This window comes from Acipenser ruthenus, chromosome 10 (genome assembly GCF_902713425.1).
Source record: "Acipenser ruthenus chromosome 10, fAciRut3.2 maternal haplotype, whole genome shotgun sequence".
Lineage (NCBI taxonomy): Eukaryota > Metazoa > Chordata > Actinopteri > Acipenseriformes > Acipenseridae > Acipenser > Acipenser ruthenus.
The window spans coordinates 18,940,019-18,960,252 of NC_081198.1; the positions used below are offsets into that span (position 1 = coordinate 18,940,019).

The 20,234-nt window shown below is 39.7% G+C and overlaps 1 protein-coding gene across 2 annotated transcripts in view; it reads left to right on the forward strand.

Annotated features, from left to right (window-relative positions):
• The window catches only part of LOC117406186 (voltage-dependent R-type calcium channel subunit alpha-1E), a 156,322-nt gene extending 139,755 nt beyond the window's left edge, over positions 1-16,567 (forward strand). For both annotated transcript variants that reach the window (XM_059031925.1, XM_059031924.1), the window contains exons 37-45: positions 1,468-1,573; positions 2,095-2,202; positions 2,548-2,648; positions 3,859-3,965; positions 5,597-5,702; positions 6,155-6,283; positions 6,699-6,846; positions 10,645-10,835; positions 11,851-16,567. In XM_059031925.1, the coding sequence (XP_058887908.1) occupies positions 1,468-1,573; positions 2,095-2,202; positions 2,548-2,648; positions 3,859-3,965; positions 5,597-5,702; positions 6,155-6,283; positions 6,699-6,846; positions 10,645-10,835; positions 11,851-12,348 (1,494 nt within the window). In that variant the 3' untranslated portion in view covers positions 12,349-16,567. The remainder of the gene's footprint in view (positions 1-1,467; positions 1,574-2,094; positions 2,203-2,547; positions 2,649-3,858; positions 3,966-5,596; positions 5,703-6,154; positions 6,284-6,698; positions 6,847-10,644; positions 10,836-11,850) is intronic.
• Positions 16,568-20,234: the final 3,667 nt, after the last annotated feature.

Sequence of the window (20,234 nt, forward strand, 5' to 3'; positions counted from 1 at the left end):
TCATAATACCGGATTGTCACACTTGCATGTTTACTTACACAGTACCTGCGCAGCTGTTCATCCTATTGGAACTTGGTATGAACACTCCTAAGCAAGTCTGTGGCTATCAGAATCTTGGTCATTGTCACATTCGTTCTGGTTTCTCGTTGGTTTACATAATGAATCACCTGGATTTCTAAACCTTCTGGTTGTTTTATGGCTATATCTTGGGTATCACCTGTCCAGTTTTCCTGAAACTCTGCATGGTCAATTCTTATGAGATGCTGTTCTGTACTGTGATTCTAGGTTGTGGTACTGAGGGTTACACCAGACAAATTCCATACTAGGGCCATCCAAAGGGATATGGTTCCCCACTGTTCTTTAAAGAGTAAGTAGCGGGGTTCCAAAAAATAGGGCGTTACACGTCCCCACGTGCTGCTACAACTGTTTAAATAACGTACCTGTCATTTTTCTTTTCATTGTTAACATCCTGACAACTTTTTACACTTATAACTTTAAAGTCTGTTTCAAAGCTCTTTTGTGTAAAGTGTAAGGATTATTACCCACACTATCAAAAAGGTAAGACAGCAATATGTTTTATGATGTGGTATGGAACAGAAAAGCCAGACCACTTGTTATGTTTTTTTTTTTTTTAAATTGCTCTTCCTACAGTGATTTAGAGGACAGATCTCAAACCCCAGTGCACTAGAGCGGACATTTTGAAAAGAGCTTTGAAACTGACTTTAAAGTTCTAAGTGTAAAAAGTTGTCAGGATGTTAACAATGAAAAGAAAAATGACGGGTATGTTATTTAAACAGTTGTAGCAACATGTGGGGACCTATAACACTCAGAACCCTGCTACTTACTCTTTTAAGGTGCAATTGATTTCTGTTGAGCCAAGTGATAGTTCATTAAAATGTAAATGATCGTATCAATAGCACGACAGGATTAACTGCATTCACTGCAAGGAGTTCATTTGTATTCAGGTATAGTCAATAAAATGCAATACGAGCAAGCTATGCAGTTCTGATGGAGAAATTGTGTTAAACTTAAAGATACAGTTGAATTCCCTTGTAAGGTAAAACTATGAGAAACAAATTGACAACCGTTAAGTCTTAAAGTTTTACCATATTGTTCTGATTGAGCGTTATGGATGGCTTTTCTTATAAATGACCTGATCTCAGATACAATGCTAGTACTTATAGAGGTGGTTAACAGTACACCATATTTTTGTATTCATTTTCAGTATTAGTTTTGAAATACGTACAGTATACAGTCTTAGATCACAGGGTTATAAATATAATCACATTAGTTCACAGCAGTTAACATTATCATTTACATTTTAATCAACAATAACAGTTGACTCACAATAAATGTACTGGCCATTTCAATGGTTTTGATCCCCACTATAGGAAGTATCTGGGGTCCTGATGGCAGCTGGTTTAGGGGTGGTGTGCTGAATGGTTTGATTGCTTTTCTCTGTTTCAGAGATTGGTGCTGATGAACATGCCTGTCGATGAGGAGATGACAGTACACTTTACCTCTACTTTGATGGCACTTATAAGAACAGCCCTTGAAGTTAACATTGCAAGAGGTAAAAAACAGACACACAAACAGACATGAATAAACACCCTACATTCTGTGTCAAGGTTTATTTGAAACATGTTGGTTTTTTAATATACAAGAACATATACAATAACACACTGCTTGTGTGCTGGAAAAACCTAATTTCTTAGGTAAACCCCCACTTATCCATGAGCTGCCCATCCTGTTTCAAACCTGTCTTCAAGGCGTAAAGACACCCTTGATAAAATCTAGTACAATTACACCATTAGTTCACCAATTGATTCTCAAGAACACGTGTTAAATGAAAGTACTCATACCAGTCATCAAAGATTTGCCAATCCTCTCTGTGTATTGTGTAGTGGCATCATGATAAATGATCATAAAACTTGTGGCTGCAGACCCTGGAATACATGTCTCTAGTTGCTGTTTAGATTAGGAGTATATTAGGCTCTGCAGACCCAAATCATTTCAAAATGGATCTGTAGTGTAAGTCGTTTGAGAAGCGCTTACTGAGCCATGCCTGTGTGCTCTGATTTGAATTCCTCTCAGGTGGAGAGGACAGGCAGCAGATGGATGCAGAGTTGCAAAAGGACATCAGTTTGATCTGGCCTCACCTTTCACAGAAGTCACTGGATTATCTGGTTCCGATACATAAAGGTGAGTCAAGGGCAGGCAAGGAGGAGCGTGACTCAGCTGTGTTTCCAAACATCAAGGGGAGCTCTCCGGCTCACTGGGGATTATTATCACCGCCAGGGGTATGCTATAGCAGGGTCACCTCTACATAGTCACACTCTTACATGTCTTACCATTTTAATGTGTGGGTGTACAAAAATGTCATGTTTTATGGGATTTATAAGGCATGTAATCGATTGTTCTCATGCTCTGATTCATGGATTTAAAAAAAATGTCTAACTAATACGATTGTGATGAAACTTAGGAAGGACATTCTATGTATTTAACGCTGCTGTGATTTTATTGTATGATGTTTAATATGATTCATAGCCAGCGACCTGACCATCGGGAAGATCTACGCAGCCATGATGATCATGGACTACTATAAACTGAACAAGGCCAAGAAACAGAGGCAACAGCTGGAGGAGCAGGTCAGAGAAGCCTGCTCATGCTATAGGGCCTCCAAATGAGGAGAGCAGCCTTACTGAGCACTGTCAAAGTTGTAAAATCTACAAAGAATAAGATTGTAGGCACTTTATTTGAAGTATATAGAACATGCAAACATTATAAAACCTCTCTTGAATTAGACCTTAACTTGCCTTGGAGATCAGCAGACAGGTAAAATCCACCAAGAATAAGATTGCAGGTACTGGATAGAAAACAAGATGTCAGTTAAATCCACCTATAACTTTAAACACTCAATCAGAAGATACACTACATTACTAAAAATAGCACTGCCACTTCCTGGTTACGCAGGGTCCAGTTCGGATCTCTTTGCAACTAATCTTGTAAATAGACATGTGGTTGCTTACTGTGATTTATTGAGGATGATTATTAAGCACACCACTCTTTTGATGAGCCAGGGGGAATTGCTTTTGATGAGAGTTCTCACTTAATGTGCCAATGACAAACATATAAAAAAAAAAATACTGTGAGTGGCTTACCTGATAAAAGCCCATCCTGGCTGTGCCTCGCAAGTCCTGGCTGTTTCTCCTCATCGCACTAAAGCGAACCCTGCTGGCCAGGCACCCAGTGAGCTCAAAAGTGGGCACCTGTAGGGCTGGCCTTTGTCCTCCAGAGGTTGATAGCTTGCTGACATCTACTCTCGAGTTCCTGGGTGTAAAAGAGAAGCTGGCTCGGTCGTGGGATTGGAGGACGCCCGCTGAACCTTCAGGTCTCCTGAGCAGTGTGGGGAATTGCTGCGGTGAGGGGAAAATTATTGGACATTTCAAATTGTGGAGAAAAGCTGGGGTAAACAAATTGAGCACACTAAATTTAAAAATAAATTAATTTATAAATAAAATAATAGGTTGTAACAGTGTGTGCCCTTCAGTAACGTGTCAGAAATCACTGATGACAGGAAGTAGATGCTCATTGGTAGGAAATTGTCTTTCTTACATGTAATTTGTTACATACACATCTGTAAGTGATGGGGATTTGACAGGTTTCTGATATCCTGTCCAAAGTCTATATTTGATTGCTGCACCAAAGGGTTTTCTCTTTTATCAATAACTGAATGTAATGTAGCTGTAAAATGCTTAAACAAAGATGTCAAAAGAAAATGTGAAGCTGTGTTAAGCTTGGTGGTGTGGAATGTATGAGGCTTGTTTAAATGTCTCTCTCGTGCCGTTCCACCCTCAGAAACATGCCCCAATGTTCCAGCGCATGGACGCCTCGTCCCTCCCTCAGGAGATCCTCTCCAGCGCCAAGGCTCTGCCATTCCTGCAGCACAGCCCCAGCACTGGCCTGTGAGTGTCACGCTCTGTACCCTTCTTGTATTCACATGCATTCAATCAAGGCTGAGGAAATCTCAAGTCAGATCAACGGTCTGCTATACAGAAACCCCAGCTACAGTATCTAGTTTTAGGTTTTGCATCACCGCAGTTGACCTGGTTGAAGATACTGTTGGCTCAGTGCTCTCTTTTTGAGCCATTTGTAAGGGTGTCTCTCCTATTATTTTTTTTTTTTAGTATTATTTTTCTACCAAATTTTGAAATGCCCAAGTTGCCTCAACCTGGAAAGTACCCATCTGGACTCAGCAGGTGTCTGGCCAGTAGAGGGTGCTGAAGGGCAATTATGTGAACTACCCCAGCCAGCTTTCTACCCTGACTAACTCGGGCCCGAGCCAAGATCATCAAATCTGCGTGAACGGGACTCCCTCTGCACTACAGTGCTGTCACTGTGGGCTCCAGATATCTTATTAGTATCCAGAAGTATCTCAAAGTAAATACTATTTAGTGCACTACACACTTCCCTTTTGTGAAAGGTAAGGCAAATGCGTTTAGGGTGTTCCAATTCAGTCTGTGCAATGAAGGAAAGTGAGGGAATGGCCCTTGACTAACCAAGGCTTTTAATTTCAGACCTCTCGCTATTTATAAGTGCCATACTTTCCTTTAGGTCAGTAGAAAATGTACTTTAACTAGGTATGCATTTGAAATATTGTAATAGATCATTTTTTGTGGATTGCAGGGAAGGAGCATGTAGTGATGTTCTAATTCAGCATTCAGATTTTGATCAAATCGCTATTGAAATGAATGGTGTTGTACCCTCTACAATCCAGAACCTGTCTATTCTGGAATCTGGCATGGTTTCTGAGACTTGTCTGTCTAAAACCAACGGAAATCTGACTGTGCAGTTATTAAACAGCAAATACAATGTTTAACATCCATACAACAAGCTATCCCTTGGTAGAAAAATTGTGTATACCAAAAAAGCAGAAAGTTACCCAAACCAACACAAAAAGAGCTAAGTGCAAATGTCTAAATTGTAAGGCAAACAGTTTCAGACATTCTTAAAAGAAAAGATGCCTCTTAAAGCAACACGGAGAAAACCTGAATGCCAGCAGAAAGCACCTGAATACTGCATGCAGGTACAGTTTGAACAAGGGAATGCATTTCAGTGGTAATGGTTTAAACAGGCTGTGCTAATAACAGGTAAATATTTTGTTGAGGCATTTATTGTGTTTATTATACTGTATGTACAGTAATATATATATATATATATATATATATATATATATATATATATTTTTAAGTGTTCAAATAGTTTTGTGATTTAACGTTTTTAGGTGCAGTATTAGATTTTTTACAGTAACGCTCTAATCCAGCACACTGTCTACTCCGGCATCCCAAACGACGACAGATTGTACAGGTTTTACTGTATGTAGTTTTGTAATTCACGCTTATTTATATTAAAAACAGAAATATTGATCATAAACATTATAAACAATATTAAAACCTCCTCTGAAAAATGATTCATATTAAATTCTTCATCTGGTGCAGTTATGAAATGGTCAGGTTGGCTGAGAGTGTTGGAAGGCTTGCCCTGTCCTTGGTTGTACAGTGAGTGAGTATGTGTTTCTGCTTGTCTGCAATGGCAGGGGAGAATTCGTGGCGCTCAGCCCCCTGTCCCCTCAGGAGAGGTTTGTGAGTCCCAGGTCTCCCGACCTCCACAGGAGAGAAGACTTCCAGGAGCACCACACTCTGGTAAGAGATTGGCTCTAATCCTTCACTCTGCTCACCTCTCATCTGTCTCCGGCACTCCAGTCTCTGCGCTGGTGTCCAGTTTACATACATTTAAGACCCACAATGAGATAGGATTCAGAACAGAGGTGTCAGTTTAGTCCACCCATAACATTAAACAATCAGAGTTCTCAAAAGAAATTCGGTCAAGTGGTTCTACGTGAAGAAGTGTCTGTCGTGTTATGAAAGCCTTTTCAAAACATTTGTCTAATTGTGTATCTAATTTTCTTTTTAGTACAATAGTCAACACAGTTATTGAATGTATTTTTACAAAGTGTATGCTGGTTGAAATATATAGCTACAGTATCTTTGTTTTAATTTGGACGTTTAGTTAATTGCAATAGGTTGATGTTGTGTAGCTGTCCGAGTGAAAGCAGGCTTTTCTAGTGAATCAGCCCACTCTCTTTCTCTTCTAGATGTCCGAGCGGAGGGAGTTGCCTAGGCAGGTTTTCCCAAGTAACAGACAGTGTCTCCCCTTGGAAGTGCCGGGGCGGGGCATTTCACTACGAGCCTCTTCCATGCCTCGACTAGCAGTGGAACCACAGGTAACTGAGAATAACAAAGAAACTACACATAACTGTGCCGGACTGGAGCTCTGTCTGGATTGAATGTGCTGTGTGAAGGGAGGCCCCAGTATCTCTCTCTTGTTGACTGTGCTGTGTGGAGGGAGGCCCCAGTATCTCTGTTGTTGAGTGTGCTGTGTGGAGGGAGGCCCCAGTGTCTCTGTTGTTGACTGTGCTGTGTGGAGGGAGGCCCCAGTGTCTCTGTTGTTGACTGTGCTGTGTGGAGGGAGGTCCCAGTGTCTCTGTTGTTGACTGTGCTGTGTGGAGGGAGGCCCCAGTGTCTCTGTTGTTGACTGTGCTGTGTGGAGGGAGGCCCCAGTGTCTCTGTTGTTGACTGTGCTGTGTGGAGGGAGGTCCCAGTGACTCCTTGTTGCTAACGTGTGCCCCTGTGCTCTAGGTGATGACAGACAGCAGCTCGATGAAACGCTCCTTCTCCACGATCGGAGCCCAGCGTGTGAACGGGCTGTGGCTGGACGAGTACTCACTGGAGAGAGTGGGTCCTGCCGAGCTGCACAGACAGCAGCACCGGAGCTACCGGCCGCCTGGTCAGTCACATGGGGAGGGGACCTATATCGTAAACCAGCTGCTATATATGAAAGAGATTGTCAATATACTCAAGAGGATGAAGCCCATTGTTGGGTTAAAAAATTATATTTCTAGAAAACTAAATATGTCAATTAATAGTTGACAATATGTCCATCATATAATATAATCATCATATAATAGGATCATCACATAATAGCATCATCACATAATAGAATCATCACATAATAGAATCATCACATAATAGAATCATCACATAATAGCATCATCACATAATAGAATCATCACATAATAGCATCATCACATAATAGAATCATCACATAATAGAATCATCACATAATAGCATCATCACATAATAGCATCATCACATAATAGCATCATCACATAGTGGAATCATCACATAATAGAATCATGTGGTGTTTGTCTACAGCTCTTTTCTACAGTTTTAGTAGTAAAAAAAAACTGATACTGAAATATGTGGAAAAAAAACCTTGAAAAATAGTATGATTAATTTACTAAAAACTGAACAAGGAAAGGTTAACTGCTTTATCAAAATGTGGATATCACTAATTAGCTATTTAAATACAAGGTGAAATACACTAAACAGCTGTAAATGACCAGAATTACCGCTTGGCAGGGGGAAGCCACACAACGCGCAAAAATTAACCAGCGATAGCTCTATTAACTAAGCTAATTATATGCACGAATAAAGCACACTAATTGATTAATTTGCAAGTTGTCACAACGTGCGGAATTAAGCATGCAGAATTCAATATGCAGAATTATACATGAGGTTTACACACATTGTATTATATAAGGACACTCAAAAGAAAAAGGTAAGTACTGTTCTGTGTTTGTCACAATGACAGCGACCAAGGAAGAATGAGTGAGCAATCTAACATTTACAGACCAGGAGCTAAATGTGTTAGCAGAAGAAGTGGTGGGGAATTATGAAAGGCTTTTTGGTGCTGAATCAGCGAGAACATTAACTTCAACTAAACATTAAGGACAATATAAATGCGCTCCGTAGGAGGAGGGCGGGGGTCTTGTCCCAAATCACAGTGTCCTGCAAGACAGTCAAAGCAAAGAAAGTAATTGTTAATGGAACATTTATTTTTAATTCTGCAATTCATATACATTTTTTTTTGTTCAACTTGATCTCCCTCTGATTTATTTTGTAATATTAAATCAAAAGTCAGCAAAGCACTCGCTCAGACAATTGACCACTATTTACATTTCAAAAGGTGTTTGGTGAAACTTCACTTTTAGATGCCATTTGATTGCCTGTATTTATGACTGCACCTCAACTCGCAGTCTGTGTACATTCATTTGTTGGACATTTATAGTTTCTTTTGTATATCTTAAAGCTATTTTAAGCATAGCCTACTTAAATATAACAAGAACACGGTGACTATATAAATATATTAACATAGCTGAAAGTGTTGCATATACACATGTACGAGTACATTGGAACATTGGAACTCGAGTCGCTATTGAAACAATCCTTTGCTGGAAACAAGAGTCGTTTAAAAATTTTAAGAAAACGATGGTGCATTATATTTAGGGCTTATAGTTTTCAGGTTTTATTTTTGATAACATGACCTCCCTTTAAACTTATTTTGAGCCGATTCTATTTCCTAATTTAACTTAATTACAAAACAATGTCACTTTTACCTTTATATACAGTGCCTTGCAAAAGTATTCAGACCCCTGACCAATTCTCTCATATTACTGAATTAAAAATGGTACATTGAAATTTTGTTCTGTTTGATATTTTATTTTAAAACACTGCAACTCAAAATCAATTATTGTAAGGTGACATTGGTTTTATGTTGGGAAATATTTTTAAGAAAAATAAAAAACTGAAATATCTTGCTTGCATAAGTATTCAACCCCCACACATTAATATTTGGTAGAGCCACCTTTCGCTGCAATAACAGCTTTAAGTGTTTTGGGGTAAGTATGTACCAGCTTTGCACACAGTGTCGGAGTGATTTTGGCCCATTCTTCTTGGCAGATTTGCTCCAGGTTGTTCAGGTTGGTTGGACGACGCTTGTGGACCACAATTTTCAAATAGTGCCACAGATTCTCAATGGGATTGAGATCAGGACTTTGACTGGGCCACTGTAGGACATTCACCTTTTTGTTCTTGAGCAACTCCAATGTTGCTTGGGATCATTGTCCTGCTGAAAGGTGAATTTCCTCCCGAGCTTCAGTTTTTTAGCGGTTCTCTTGCAGTATTTCCCTGTATTTTGCTCCATCCATTCTTCCTTCAATTTTAACAAGATGCCCAGTCCCTGCTGATGAGAAGCATCCCCACAGCATGGTGCTGCCACCACCATACTTCACTGTAGGGATGGTGTGTCTTGAGGCATGGGCAGTGTTAGGTTTGCGCCACACATTGCACTTTGAGTTTTGGCCAAAAAGCTCTATCTTGGTCTCATCTGACCACAAAACCTTTTCCCACATCGCAGCTGGGTCACTCTCATGCTTTCTGGCAAACTCCAGACGTGCTTTCAGATGGTACTTTTTGAGTAACGGCTTCTTTCTTGCCACCCTCCCATACAGGCCAGTGTTATGCAGAACTCTTGATATGGTTGACTGGTGCACCATTACTCCACTCCCAGCCACTGAACTCTGTAGCTCCTTCAAAGTGATTGTTGGCCTTTCTGTGGCTTCTCTCACAAGTCTCCTTCTTGTTTGAGCGCTGAGTTTTGAAGGACGGCCTTTTCTTGGCAGTGCCTGGGTGATGTGATGCAGCTTCCACTTCCTGATTATTGATCCAACTGTGCTCACTGGGATATCCACACACTTGGATGTTATTTTGTACCCTTTCCCTAATCTATGCATTTGTATTACTTTTATCTCTAACTTCTGTAGAATGCTCTTTGGTCTTCATTTTCCTTCAGATTCACAGCCTGACCAATGATCCTTCAACAGTGGGGTTTTTATCCAGAAAATGTGACAGCAACTTTATGGTTCACAGGTGGAGGCCAATGGTAAGGTAATTGTGTCCTCGTTAGAGCAATTTCTTTCATCAGTGTAAACTGGGAGCTTCCACAGCACAGGGGTTGAATACTTATGCAAGCAAGATATTTCAGTTTTTTATTTTTCTTAAAAATATTTCCCAACATAAAACCTATGTCACCTTACAATAATTGATTTTGAGTTGCAGTGTTTTTAAATAAAATATCAAACAGAACGAAATTTCAATGTACCATTTGTAATTCAGTAATATGAGAGAATTGGTCAGGGGTCTGAATACTTTTGCAAGGCACTTTATCTCGAATGAACCTGATTCTGTTTCGCTTAATTTTTATTTAAAAAAGACGTGACAAATTACGTTACTTGCTCATCTCTGATCCTAATTGCATTTCATTCTTGCAGTCGCCTTGTTTAATTAGTCTTTAATTAGTAGTTTTCTCTTTATTAGGACAGCTTAACAACAAGGGAGGTCGAGATTTGGAAAATAAAAACCGAAAAGTGCAAGCCCTAATTATATTCTGCCTGACTAAAAATGTTGAATTCTCAGACAGCATGCATTTGAGAGAAAAACATAGTATGAGATTTTTAACTTAAGAGGTATAGCCCTGGCAAGCCCAGAGGAAGCCTCGTCAAGCTCCGGCACAAATCAAGGAGGAAGGTGTCTGTATGTCAAGCTGACATTTTAACACGTACTGTGGCAGGAGATGTATGTTACAAATGTACTTTATATGTTTTAACTCAAGGAATAGATTAACACGAGGCATTCCGATTCAAGCCCCTTGATTGTGAGCACTCTTGTTTTCTTTCGGTTTTAGGTTTAAAGTCAGAGCACCGCCAAGCTTGTGACCGGGAGCGGGGCCGGTCTAAAGAGCGCAGGCACCTGCTATCTCCAGACGTGTCCCGCTGCAACTCAGAGGAGAGGAGCCCCTCGGGACAGCCCCCCATCCGGGAGAGAGTGCAGTCCAGATCCCCGAGCCAGGGCCGAGCACGCACCATCCACACACAGGTACTGAAATGTACAGCACACTCGCCTTCAAATACCAGGCAAATGTATCCAGATGGATAAGACAACACAATGCTGATGGTAGTTTAAAGAGGTGGCATTAATGATAAAAAAAAATAAAACTGTCGATTTATCATTTTATTTTAATTGAAATGCACAATTTTGAATATCACCTCTGCTCTGCAACCCACATTCCGATCAAGAAGACTTGTGTTCAATAGTCAACCTCCCACTGTCTGTAAAGCCAGTGTTTCCAAGAATATGAAGCCACTGGCCCCTGGAGGCGAGGCCCAGCCTGAGGATCCCCCCCCCCCCACCAGGTCTCCAGAGGCCCCTGATGAGTAGGGGGGTGAGTCTAATGCCTGTGTCTCACTGAAGCGTTTGTGAAAGATCTGGGGTTGGATCACATCAGGAATTGATTCCAACGCTTCAGACCGAAGATTGTATGCTTTTTACACCGCTGATCAAATTATACGAGCCAAGATCACTTATTGGCTCATTTCCACTTTTTAGACCCCATATCTCATCACAGATCGATTTGTTTTTCCCTTTACAAATTTGAAACAAGCTCATCTTACACTAAACATACAGACCGGGTGTATTTCTCTGACAAAACAGACATGCAATAAATTGCTAAAAGAAATCATCCTATGCCAGACAAACTGCAGTTATCCCGCCAATTTATTTTATTTCCTGGCATGGATCACCTGCTAAATGAACCGATGTTAATTTGCTTCAATGAAATCGCCCCAGGGAAGGATTTGGCGTCTTTCCCACAGCTCTTCAAACAATCCCATCCCCTCCCGGATCAATTAGTCAAAGTGCCCCAGATCCAGTGATTGTGATCCATAGCATGGTCATAATAATTAACCGTATTATTGACATCACCCAATTGGAATTCCAATGAACATCCACAATTATACTGTATATAAGATATCAAAGTAGGGATATAAGAGATAAAATCCTTGAAGTTGCTGAGTGTGAATAAGATGCTAATTCCTTCTTTTCCTCCTTGCAGGGCCCCAGCTCGGACAGCCCAGTCCCCTCCACCTCAGAGTCCAGCACTCCCAATCATGGGCGTCGCCAGCTGCCCCAAACCCCCTCCAAACCCCGGCCCCACATCTCCTACTCGCCCCTGGTGCGCCGCTCCGCCAACCCCTCCCCCCCAGCCAACGGCAGCACCCCACGGACCCGAGAGCCGACCGCCACTGGGGGACAGTGTGCTGGGGAAGGCCAGAGCAGCCATCGCTCCACACCTCACCGCTACATCTCCGAGCCCTACCTCCCTCTGCACGAGGACTACAACAGCCCCGATTCAGCCGGAGCCGACGAGACCTTGACCTTTGAGGCTGCAGTGGCCACCAGCTTCGGGCACTCCAACACTATCAGCTCAGCCCCTCCACATAGGCACAGCTGGCAGGTCCCCAATGGGCACTTCCGCAACCGGCTCACCCAGTCCAGCTCAGTGACCGGCTGCGAGCTCTTTAGCGACACGGATGAGGACGATCGCTGCTAGGGGCTGCTGCTGCTACCTACAGACAGGAATATTAAAGAACATGGGGAACGTTCTAGAACATTCCAAGATTAGGATGCTAAAGGGAGGGCCGTTGACGTTACAATACAGCCACTATGTTGTGAAGTACATTTTTTGAAAGGAATAACAATATATGGTAGAGTCTACTTAGCTGAATGCTGTTTTGGACAGAATTTATCAGCTAACCCGAGTATTCACCTAACAGCAGTGTACCTCTATTATTATGTCCATTTTTTAAATTAATTGTTTCTGTATGCTTATTGTGGAAATTCTTACTCTTGGATAACATACATTTTACAATAGGCATTGTAAAGCTGCATAACTGTACAATTGTGCAAAACAACCTTTCAGCTAAACAGAATAATATTGTATTACATATAAATAGCAATGGTGCATAATACAATTATTCAGTTAAACAATGTAATCAGCTAAGTGACAGTATAGTGGAGAGCACTCTAAGCAGGTAATTTACTGGTTTGAGTAACATCTAGCTAGTTTTATCTATTTCATTAGTTTTATTCCTTTCATTAAATGTACCTTTTCGATTGCTTCATAATAGCACTAAAAATATTAGCGTGTGCCAAACTGAGAAATAAAAAGGTAGAGATCACAAGGGCTTGGGAAAGAAAAGTTGCAAATAAAGTGCTAACTCTCACTAATACTCAATTTAAAACCACTTTGCTGTTCACCCAATACCAAACGCACCTCGTAATGAATTAACATGACGCTTCCGTGGTAGTGTGATGAGTGTGCCTCTCTGTGTGTGTGTTCCCGTGCTCTATTAAACCCAGAAGAGGTTCCTCTCAATCTCTGAAACTCAACCTTGAAAACAATGCCCCACAATGAGAGCCGTGCCCAGAGACAGGTCACTGTATAATGAAGTTTAGCTACTGTAACAAAATGGATGAGCTGCCAGCAATGGGAAATCTCATTCACTCACCAATACAACACAGCAGTATTGCACGGTTAATAATGACAGATACATCTGCTGTACAGTAAATGTTTTTGTTACTGGAAGTATGTTGTTCAATTAGAGAATGACAGACACTCGATATGACTCCCCCGCACTATTGAATCAACTGCTTTACCAATGTGATCAATTTGAATGAGTCCCAATGTGATCATAGGAAGAGTTATTCAATGTGCTTCTTATCAGAAGTTCCATCCCGCAACATGCCCCACCCACTTACACCCTGAACCCCAGGTTCAGCACTGTCTCTTGGGTCCCAGGCTGGAACTTGCCACAAGCTCTGTAGCATGGAGAAACCTCTAAACATCACAACGCTGAGGGTTAGCACTTTGTTTTACCGACCCCCTTCAGATAAACAAGAGAGAGAGAAGACTCTCCATAGGGAGCCCTGATATTCAAATCTTTAAATAAACACAGGGCTCTATTTTGAGTGCAAAGGCATTCTTAAAGGGGGAAAAAAACATTGTAACAGCACAATACTAGCAAGTATACCAGACAGTGAAGGAGCAGTTAGTTGTTCTGAGAAGTTATTTGCTCACTGAATACTGTTAAATTGATTTTATTCCTTTCAGAAAATGTGTCCTTTTTTAAATTAGGGCCCCACTATCTTTGAAAAATAAAGGCGAGATGACGAGATTTTAGGGGAGACGAAGCAGAGAATACTATTTCTGCAGTAGCACTGACAGTGATCCAGACAGGTCCAGCTAGTTTCAGTATTCATGGCTGTATATATTATACAAAGGCTTGCCATCAAAAGGGGGTCTGATTACTCACGAAAAGCCTCTGTGGTCCATTGTGTAAAAAAATTAATAAATGGTAAAGGGAAATGAGGGGGTTATCAATTACATTTCTATCAATTTGTTTATTGAGCACTGAAAAACATTCGGTGGACTACAGTGTAGCTATATAGTGCTTTAGGCCATGTGTCACGATGCATGATCTCTGTTGCGATAGGAATCATGTCACGCTGAGCTTGGAGACACTGAAAGGTACTCCCAGTATAGATCACATTGGCAGTGGTGTCCGTTACCATGTCCCTTGGTACTGTTGCAGTGCGTTGTGGATTAATGACCCGTTACTGTGGGAAGTTGCTTGTGATGTTCTTGCATCAGTGGTCTTTTGTGAACATTTTCTTCTGACAACCACCAGGTGTCCCATTATTTTTATGAAAAGACAGGAAGGTTAATGTTTAGTTAAATAAAAAAAATAAAAAATGAAGTAAAACCTTATAAATGGTTCATACTTTTTTGTAGTGCCTAATACTTGTTAAATTAATTCTGGCATTCAGCATAACTTCAACACCAAAATGGTGAACACAAAAAATAAACACTGTATTAAACACTCGTCATTTACTGATTCTGGTTTTGCATTAAGATGTCACTTCCAGCAGTCCTCACAGTGTCTTCTTACTTAAACAATGCTCTTCATTCTAGACTAAAACCTAGTTTTAACTGAGCACTAATAGCTTAAGCACCCTTTCACATATACTGCTCCTTACTACAGTCACAGTAATCAGGGGCTCCTTTGTATTTCATGCAAGTTAAGTGACTCTGCAGTGACCTACATTTAGTGATGAGTATGCAAACAGAATATTAATTGTTATCTTTATCCATGGTATTTTAACATGCTCCATGTGAAGGATGGTTAGCAGTGTGATAATTCAGCAGCTCTCAGACACCCTCTGCTGCAATAGTACGCTAGTGTCCAGGGAACATGGCAATGAGAACCACTCGGTGGGGTTATATTGGGGTGAACCACGCCTTGACATGCCTTGATTGCTTAAGTGGAAGTCGCTAGCTAACCTTACTGTAGTCTTAACCACTGGCACTCCTCCAAACAGCTTTCTCAGAACCTCATTTGATAATTGTTTGTTGTAACACAGTCGGTGGATTTTGTGTTTGTTTTAAGTAAAAAAAAAAAAAAAAAAAGTTTCATCCAAGGCTTTAAAATCTATTTAATTAACGTTAATATTATAACTGGTCCCCCTTCCTTTAAAGCAGTGCTAACCAAGGCTGGAAAATGAATGTCCTCAACTTATTCCCATCAGAAACATCATAGACAGTTTAGTAAAACCTGAGTCTTGGAATTATCTAAATCTGCATTAATGTAAAAACAAGCAATGAAAGAACAAGAAAGGGTGACCAGTACTAATGTTCACGTGCAAATACGAGAAAAGAAAATGGATTTGAAAGTCTCGGTTTGCACTTAGGTAGTCTGTGATAATGTTTCAATTCTAATAGTAGATCATACCATGTATTTCCAAACCTTGGTGGGCACTCTTTAGTTCCAAGAAATAATTACTTTTTGAAAAGAATTTCATCAGATTGGATGGCATACTTTTGGACACTTAGGGACTTTTTCTTATTATTTTGTACAGGACAACATTTCCAATGGTTTGTATATAATGGCTATGGAAACTGCATGTCTTAACTATCTGCCAGAGCTTTGAATTCTTGAGTCCTGATGTACCTTTGCTTCCTCTCTGAAAGTGTGTATGAGGTTTTAGGTTGTGTTGTTATACAATATGTAAATACTAACTTTTGTGTTAACGGATTGAAAATGTATAAGAAAAAAGAAAAAAGCCATGTTTCCTGTAAATAGAATGACCATGTTAGGGGCTGAAAGATGTATTAGCAATGGATAATGTACTGTACCAGTAACTGCCATATTATCAGAGATATATAACTGTGCTTTTTACAAGTGGAATATTTTGCTTATGGGGAATGGCCTTGTTGATGTGTCAGTTTTTTGAGAGCAAATTTCTACACAATTTCCTTGTAAATTAAAAATAAAGCAATTTAATTGTGATCAAAACAGGTTTGAATTGGGGTGTTCAGAAAACAACCACCTGCCATAACACTGTCAATGGGATGAAGGGTCACCATGGGCAAGCACTGTTTTGACGTGGAATCTGCGAATCTGCAAAGTGTTTGTTCTAGAGGGATATTGACCATTCTGCAATGAATACAGTGAGCACCTACAGTCTATTATAGTATATAGGAGTGAATCTCACCAGGAAGAAGTTTTTATAGCTTACAGGATGCCTGTCAGGGATCCATTTGCATTACAGATCAGTCTGTTGTTTAAAGTAAATGTTGCTATATATGAAAGTTTCCTTTTGTTTTGCTTACCTTTTGTTTTGCGCACGTTTCATCTTTTCTCTGCCGTGATTTTTAGTCTCTTGCTCTCCATTTGAACATTAAAAAATGATATATCTCCCTTGCAACCAAACACCCTAGCTTTCTTTATTATGCATAACACACTTTTCCCCTGATATAATTTCCTGGTGCACCAAAAAAAGGTCTCCTAAAGAAACTGTGTTTGTATACAAGCTAAAAAAAAAGTGGTTCAATTTATTTGTAAACTACATTGTGGTCTATGATTATATGCAGCATACACCTTAGACTAGAAACATATTTATCCTATTTCTTCAAGTAGTTTATTGTGTGAATGTTTTCTTTTTAAATAAATTATTATTTGTGGTTTACAAAATCATATAGGGACTATAGAAACAGAGTAATTGTTTTCAGGAAATTTTGCATTGTTTTAGTGCATCATTTGGGCAGTTTTGACTTGGTCCAGAAGAATTTTAATGTATTAAAAAAATACAAAATAATTATTTTTAATATGTAGTTTTGTTTCAGTCTAACTTTTACCCACTCCCTCCTGCTAATTAGTTAATTAACTTAATGAATAAAGCTGCTTACTTGTAACCACTGGATGCTCATAATCGCAAAACTAAGAACATGAAAGAGAGCATGTACTGGTCAAAATACATTGCACCCACATTGTCCAAAGCACTTTGTTATCAAAAAGTACATGAAGCTACCAAAATAATTATAGTAAATCTTACCTAATATGTATTTCCATTATCACTTACATTTCCCAATATGAAAGATGCAGACGTTATGATAAAGATTAGATTTCCCCAAGCTACTTGTGAAATAGAAAATTAGGCTGTGTCAATAGTACAAAAAGTATTCTTTTCTGAACATAGTACAGTGGTCAAATACACATGTACTATGAAACAAAAGTACTGTACATAATGAGGACTGCTTTAAAATACATTACTTAGCTTTTTATTTATTATCGGTTCCAATATTATGACAATCATTTGGTTTTTCACTTATTTGAGTCAAGATAAGTTAATATTTAAATTACAATGCTACAGGTAAACTGTTGCATCATGTTACCTTTGCTGTAAGTCCATGTTCTGAATGCAGGTAGACTACAGAAGTGAGTTTGCATTACAAACCATGAGGTGATCAGGTACCAGAAGCATTGTCTTTGAGATACCTCCGTGTTCCAAACTGAAGTATAAAATACAAGGAAAGATCCGAAGGCTGATCAACAGAAGAAAAGGGGCACCAGCACTAACATTTCCTGTGCAACTCAGGAAAGGAAGTGGATTTGAAAGCCTTGGTTAGCACTCCTTTATAGAAAAAGATACAAGTTATTCACTGCACTAACTAAAATTTTAAAAAAAAAAAAACACATGGGTGAATAAATAAATGTGGAATGGATATAAGACAGCTAAAAGTACTGGCTGGTGGGGGGGGTCCAGGATCATCAACCATCAAAACCAGTGCTCTCGGATTTCCGAGCCACTGGGATTCCCCTTGCTGTGTGTGCTGTGCTGGTTTAAACTGGGATGGTATTAAAAGATGCCAGTGGTGCTGTCAGCTTATACCAGGTCAGGTTGAATCTGAAGAGGAGTTGCAGGAATATTCCCACGGTAAGCCTTCCTGAAGCTTGGAAGCAGAGCCAGCGCGCCTCCATGCCAGCGAAGAAGGCTTGTTTGAATTATAGAGCTGCTGTGCACATGTGCGGAGCCTGCAGGTGTAACACAGCTCAAGATTTCAGCATCTGCCTGCAAAGCCTCTTCTGTCATAAGTTTTTTAAAAATAACAATATTTATATATAACTTGAAACTTAGACAAAATAACAACTGCCAAGGGGAATGAGGAGGGGGCACTACATTCTTATTTGTGTAAAAACTTTTAAAATGTCCTTCGTTAATTTCAGAGAAAGCAGCTCTACAGGCATCGATGCATGTATTGTCTCCTGACAGCTGTACCATCTGAAGTTGGACTGCACCCCAGACCTGAGATAAATATTTATTTTGAGTATCTAAATATTTCAAATAATGTATTTTGATATGATTCTAAATAATTAAATATTTCAAATGTTGTTGTAAATATATTTACAAATGTTTTACAATAACGTGAAACATTACACATTATGTTTTATATGAACATCTAGTATTATCACATTAATATTTACACTAAATATGATTCAGCATGCGTATGTACAGTTTCAAAACATCTATAACTTGAATCATAACACAATTTAACTACACTCATTCAAATGTTATGTGCTTGTCACAAAGACGGCCGGAGTGGGTGGCGTCAGACCAGAGCCAGGAAATAAACAACAGAGACTTGGGGTTTTCGCGCTCAGCATTTAATAATTAACAGACAGAACAGAAAATAAAAGGTTTTAAACACAAAACAGGACACGGCACTTGCGCCAAAATAAAAAAGACAAACAAAAACGGACCAAACAGACAAAACACGGTGAGCTTCTTTTAACAATTCATTCATTCATTCATTCATTCATATATATATATTTCTCTCTCTCTCTCTCTCTCTCTCTCTCTCTCTCTCTCTCTCTCTCTCTCTCTCTCTCTCTCTCTCTCTCTCTCTCTCTCTCTCTCTCTCTCTCTCTCTCTCTCTCTCTCTCTCTCTCTCCACTCACCGAACACCTCGTGCCTAAATACAAATCTACACTTTTTAAATACACGTGAAACACAGACCCGTTTATATCCAGTGTATCAATGACTATACACCAACATTTACACACGCACGCAGGGACGGGGCACATTGCCACAGTGCTATGTTCAGTATGGCCTATTGTTTTCCACTGTGTGTTTTAAAGACCCTCAAGAATATTTATGTAATTGCATAACAAGCGCTTCCCCTGAGATGCACAAGGAGGTTTGAGGTAGATTTCACTCAGGTGCCAACTTGTTGTTTACAATATTTACAAGTGGCTTCAAATTTATCGGAGGCATTGCAAAACAGCCTTAGATCTAGAAAATAACATGTTGGTAACATAAGCAAGTATTATGTGAGATGTTGTTGTAAGTGATAGCTGATGCAATGTTCACACACCCTAAGTCACCTTGGATAAATGTGTCTGCTAAATAAACAAACATGTCAAGTGTTATTTAGTGGGCCACTTATATTTTTTAGATCCCCAAACCAAGTTTTTTTTCCCCAATATAGGAATTAAAAAGAACAGCGAAAAGTTAGCAAGGGGAGTCTGGACGCATTTCTTTCAGATATTACAATTTGAAATAAGATTCAGATGAATCCGCTTTATATCATGAATCCGCTTAATTCGTGATAAACCGGGTCCTGATATAAACCGACTTTCATGTTTGGCTATGGCCACACATTACGAGTGCGAGGGGAAAAAATAAAGAAAAAATAACGGTGAATCAAAGAGCAGTGTTTTAAAACTGTACATTTAGTCGTTCTTTACATTTAAACAAATGTATATAGTTTACTACAGACCAAATACGTTTTGTATCATTAACTGGAACGAAACATTCTGTACCATTATCTAATAAAAAAAAGGCTATGAACTGTCGTCTGATGAGAGCTATCATTTAGGCGTTGCACTTGGTGTTTTGTAACTGGACTGTATCCCGTTAAGACCGCTCATGCAGCATTTGACAGGCTGCACAAAATGTCAGTTTATCAGCCAAGATGATTATTGGTTGTTAGTTGCGTTGTCAATTAATTATATCCTGTGCTTTCTTAGTAAAGCCCGGCCACGCAGCATTTCACAAGGCTGCACAAAACGAATAAGTTGGTGTGTGAGATGATATTAA